We start from the raw sequence: 5,658 nt of genomic DNA on the forward strand, positions 1-5,658 counted from the left end.
AATATAGTATTTTCATAAATAAATAGTCACTAAAACACAAAAAAAATACGTCAATTTTACAAGTGTGTGATATTTTCGTAAATAAAAAGATGTTAAAGTCACAAAATTAATATAAACTCATATAAAATGACTGATTTCTCTAATAATTAAAAAGCGTTTGCAATTAAGATAAATATAATCTAATCTTAGCAGGATCTTATTCCGATAATGACATTTAACATCGGATAAGCATTGACCGAAATGTTGAGTAAAAAATTGTAGTAATCTTCACCACTCTGTATAAAATGAAGAATCGCTGATTAGGAATTGCAGAAACCGCACTGTTTTATTATTATTATTATTATATTATATTATTCTCATGGCGTTTCACCGGAGCTCCGCCATACTCCGCAAGGTTATCAGCGGCGGCGGCCGAACGCCAGCAGTGTCCTCCTTGTCCACTTCATACGGTTACTCCAATCTCATTCGATCGCATTCGACGGAATCCGACAATAAAGGCGCCACATCATCAGCTGCGGGGTACCATATCAACAATGGGTCATCTTACATGCGTGGGGCAGTGTTCTGGGAACCGAATAAACCCCTCACTTTCGAAGATTTCCACATGCCCCGTCCCAAAGTCAATGAACTTCTCATCAAAACTAAGGGTATTCTTTTGATTCGGATTTGATTTGTAGTTATATGGACGTGCGATATGCTGTAAAGCGACTGCCCTTTTTTTTTTTTTTTTTTTTTTTTGCGTTGAAGTCTCACGTGTGATCGAACAAGATGATCGAGTAAATTTAACTCTGATTTGATGTGTGTATTCGTAATTAACAGTCTTTTTAATGGAAATGTCTTGAATTTACTTTAGAAATGGTGGTAAGGGAAAAGAAAATGAATGCGTCTCTGCGTTTATCGTTTACTGGAAAAGGTCCAATTTTTTTAGTGTGTTGGTTTTGGCAACCTTGGTTGAAAATCTTATTGTATATTGTCATCCACCCAGTGGGGGATCCACTGGAGCAAGCAGGGCGGTCTCCCAGATGTGTCACGTGGCTCTAATTTTTGGTCTGTTCCCCCCAGTCTGTTTAAAGAAGAAATTAGAAACATGTAGTTAACCAGAACACCAATACCGAGTGAGTTTTCTACTATTTTGCGATATTGGTAAGTGGATCAAATTAGAATTCTGCGTCAGAATTTTATACTGGAGAGCATTTAGGAGCGTTTAGAATTTTCCTCAAGTCTACGTGTTCCTTAATCTATAAAAGTTGTAAAATAATAGGCTGTTTTCTTGTGTTTAAATAATGCAGCCTGTGGAGTTTGTCACTCCGATCTGCATGTGATCAAAGGTGAGCTTCCTTTTCCCAGCCCTTGTGTTGTGGGACATGAGATTACTGGTGAGGTGGTTGAACACGGGCCGCTTACTGACAGTAAAATCATTGAAAGGTTTGATTATTTCTTTTTCTTTTTTCTTTTTTTGAAAAAAAAAACTCTGGCGCCACACAGTTATGGAGACTGACTAAGATTAATGTGTTGTTCTCTTTCAGGTTTCCAGTTGGATCTCAAATTGTTGGCGCCTTTATAATGCCTTGTGGAAGCTGTTTCTATTGCTCTAAGGCAAGTGTGTTATTTAAAATGTTCATTTGTGAATCTTAACTCACACTGCTAGCTAGTAAATACACCATGTTGACAACATTATCGCTTGGGTTAATAACAGGGTCAAGATGACTTGTGCGAGTCCTTTTTTGCTTACAATCGAGCAAAAGGAACACTTTATGATGGCGAAACAAGGCTATTTTTCCGCAGTAACGGTGCACTCCTAACTCAGTTTTCTTCTATAGAGTATCATCACGTGCAACTATTTGTTTGTCTCAATGTCCAAAAGTAGATTCTCCTGTGTATTTGATTTTTGTTTGCACTTTTGTGTATTTTGGTGTGTTGTCTGTGTTAATTGAAGTAAGCAGAGCCTGAAGAAAGAAAAAAAGAGCAAAAATAAATAAAGAAATAAGGATAGAAGAAAGGTAAAAATCTACAGGAAGAAAGAAAAGAAGAAGCGGAAAGAAGGATAGAATGAAGGAAAAAGTATCTGTTGATCTGCATTATTTTCAAAGTCTATTTTGGGTGTTTCAATGGGAAGTTCACCGTCTAAAACAAGCTAATGACTGATAAACTTGGTGATAAGATATGTGGTTAATGTTTCCGATTCTGCAGGCAAGCCAGCATATATGTATAGCATGGGAGGCCTCGCTGAGTATTGTGTGGTACCAGCACATGCACTCACAACTCTACCCAACTCATTACCTTACACGGAATCCGCCATCTTAGGATGTGCAGTTTTCACTGCCTACGGGGCAATGGCTCATGCTGCTCAGGTGCGTCCTGGTGATGCCATTGCTGTGATTGGCATTGGAGGCGTTGGCTCAAGGTATTAAGCAAAGCCACCACATGCTATGAAACCTTCACATCTTTATGATTAAGATATTGTAGTCAGACATGTAAGTCCAAAACAGTGTGGAAGAATTGAAACCTTCTCTGGGTTCTGTTTCCTTTATTTATTAGTGTCAGATAATGTGAGGTGTATCATATCGAGCAAATCAAATAACCATGTTATAGCAATCCCAAATTCCCGTTTTTCTAGTGTTAAGAGTAAATAGCACCAGTCATAATTTTCAAGCTAGTCCGTGCAATATATTGTAACCATCAAGTCTATGAATCATCTGAAACACATTTATCCAAATCGATATTCACTATTAAGTCTATGAATCATCTGAAACACATTTATCCAAATCGATATTCAGCAATCAAACTCATAGTTTTAGCTGGACGAGGGGAAGGATCAGATATAGATCTTGATGCAATTTGATGCTTCAAAAGTTTTTGGTGCATGCTTTCTGATTTTGTTGTTAAACATGGCATTGCCAACTTCCGAGTGACTGAATGTTAGCTCTTCTTTCTTCTTTCCTCTTCTCCATTCAGTTACATCGCCTAATTCATGCGAGATTTCTCTTCTGATTTTTTCCTAAATTAAACACTGTTTCCCCAATTCTTTTGACCTTCTTGATACCCCAATCCTTTGTCGACCACTAATACTCAGACTTAAATGTTCGGTGGTTTTAGAACATATTGATCATAAGTTGAGAGGGCATATGAAGTTATTATTGGTTTGTCCATTTTGCAAGATCATGAATACAAAAGTAGGCTACATTTTCGACAAAAACCAATTTACAAACCTGGTAATTTGATGCTCACTTTAGAGCACTTCGAAGGTTTCTTTCTTACTTTGTACTGATACGACTTTAGTGTATGTAAGTGGATGGATTGTGAATACCGGCAAATTGGTCACGATTACTTTGTGTGGCTTTAACTGTAAAACACCAAACAGTTGTCTGCAGATAGCTAGGGCATTTGGGGCTTCTGAGATCATTGCAGTGGATGTCCAAGATGAGAAGCTGCAGAAAGCTAAGGTATTTGGAGCCACTCACACCATAAATGCACGAAAGGAAGATGCTGTTTCAAAAATAAAAGTATGGACTCCTCTCTTCCAGTTCGCTGATTTTTTTGTGTCGATTTATTGAGAAACTTGTTAGAGGTCAACTCAAAATTTAGATTCTCATTCCTTCTTATTAACTGATTTCCTGGAACGTTAAGCACATGAAGTACCTGTAAATTTAAACACATGATATACTGTAGTTGAATAATGTTCACTGCTTCCATCAGTTCCTTGGAGCACTCTTATTCTTTATTGTTGGTTTAACTCAATACTACCAATCCTAACTTCAAGCACGATCTGGAAGTCCAATTTTTTTTTTTTTTTTTATTTCTCTACGAGCGTTTATAGTAGTGCTGAGACTTTAGTTTCCTTCATTCTACTTCTGACAAATGTCGTTTCTATTTAATTTTAATCTTTTTATGTAATGGTCCATTTGCAAAAAAGTTTGGCCAAGTTGTCCTTATAAATAGATCCAACACAATTAGTTATTCATACTCTGGATAAGAAATTTTGATAATCCATTATCGCGTTCTAATCTGATAAATTTGGCTTTAAATGTTTTGAATTCAATGTGAAATCTCTATTATTTGAATTACTCTGTTTGTCATGCATGTGTAAAAGATTTTTACTATGTCTACAAAATAATTTTTGTAGTTTAAGCTAATGCATGGATGATCACTTCTGAAGGAAAAATGCTTCTCAAGTCGCTAAATTAGAATGTTTTTTCAGGAAATTACCGGAGGAAGAGGGGTAGACGTTGCTGTGGAGGCCTTAGGAAGGTCACAAACATTTTCGCAATGTGTACAAAGTGTACGAGATGGAGGAAAAGCTGTGATGATTGGCCTTACTCTCTCTGGCACTAAAGGAGAAGTAGATATAAATCATTTGGTTCGTAGGCAGGTGAGTTTCCCATCTCTTCCAGTCAATTTATGCAGTCGCTAGTGTCATCCGAGCTGTACTCAGATTTCACAGCTGCTCCAAATTGTGTCACGTTGTAGTCCAAATGACTAGAGTAAATAAAAATAGGATCCAGTGCTATGTTGCAAAAAAGCAATTGCTAGTGTGTGGTCTGATGGCATTAAGTTATCGTTGTTTTTTTAGTATGACATTATGTGTTTATCAATGCACACTCCCATCATTAAGTTGTGCTCGTTGGTTTAGTAGTGACTTAAAATTTCAGAAGTTTTATGTCTTTGCTCTTTGAAGTTAAGGAAAAATGAAGAATTTTGCCAACTTTTCAACGGCATTTTGTCTAGATGCTGCATTATAGGAATAGGAAGAATTTTTACAATTTCTTTATTTAACAAGTATTTCGAACTCTCAGTCTAGATCCCTTTGTTTGTTGGTGTGGTCCATCTCCAGTTTCATTTATATGTGAAAGACAAAAGTGTAAAGCTTCGAGGATTTGATTTAAGGTCACACATCATTATATACAATCAAGAACCCTCAATTATTATTATTATTATTGTTTTTGGACACTAAGAACCCTCATTTTGGAACTAAAAAACTGGGATACAATAATTGTTGGCTCATTTTATCTACGTTACCATCTTATATACTTCGTTCAACGTTTCATTACTCTGAACTATCAGAAATTGGTGATGCAGATAAAAGTTATCGGGTCGTATGGAGGTAGGGCAAGGCAAGATCTTCCAAAGTTAGTTAAGTTGGCAGAAAGAGGGACATTTAATCTGGAGGCAGCTGTTTCAAGAAAGTGCAAATTTGAGGAGGCTGTAGAGGTATATAAAGACCTTGATAAAGGTAATATTATTGGACGTGCTGTGGTTGAAATCATGTAATCCTCAACTTGTTATTGCCTAGTCTTAAATAAAGGATCCTTTTATTTTCTTAGTTTGCGACTAATTAATATCTTGAGAGGAATCTATTTTGTTTAAATATTTGCGCTTACCATATTTTTCTTCTGAAATTCAATGAGAAACTAGGTACTGCATCATGAAAAACCTGGTGTAGGAAGTCCCTTTTTTTTTAATCAGTGTAGATTTCATTTTATTTTTAACTTTTTTTTAATAAAGATTTCATTTTATTTTACTCAAGTAATGTTTGTCTATTTCCTTTGTCATCTCAATCAATCAATTGGCCCGAGACAACAGTATATATGTGTTGCATGAGATGTGTCTCTCTGGCCTTCGGCCTACATCATGAGCATATGATAAGTATGATATGAATGA

At 36.2% G+C, this 5,658-nt stretch overlaps 1 protein-coding gene across 1 annotated transcript; it reads left to right on the top strand.

Moving 5' to 3' along the window:
• The first annotated feature begins 286 nt into the window (after nt 1-286).
• On the top strand, nt 287-5,320 carry LOC140886897 (uncharacterized). Its single transcript, XM_073293806.1, has 8 exons — nt 287-647; nt 1,290-1,425; nt 1,527-1,596; nt 1,697-1,790; nt 2,191-2,404; nt 3,362-3,503; nt 4,199-4,369; nt 5,077-5,320. Exons 1-8 carry the CDS (start codon nt 359-361, stop codon nt 5,266-5,268), a joined length of 1,308 nt encoding a protein of 435 aa, XP_073149907.1. The 5' UTR covers nt 287-358; the 3' UTR covers nt 5,269-5,320.
• The last annotated feature ends 338 nt before the right edge of the window (nt 5,321-5,658 follow it).

The sequence above is a fragment of the Henckelia pumila genome, chromosome 3, assembly GCF_033568475.1.
Source record: "Henckelia pumila isolate YLH828 chromosome 3, ASM3356847v2, whole genome shotgun sequence".
In the NCBI taxonomy this organism is placed as follows: domain Eukaryota; kingdom Viridiplantae; phylum Streptophyta; class Magnoliopsida; order Lamiales; family Gesneriaceae; genus Henckelia; species Henckelia pumila.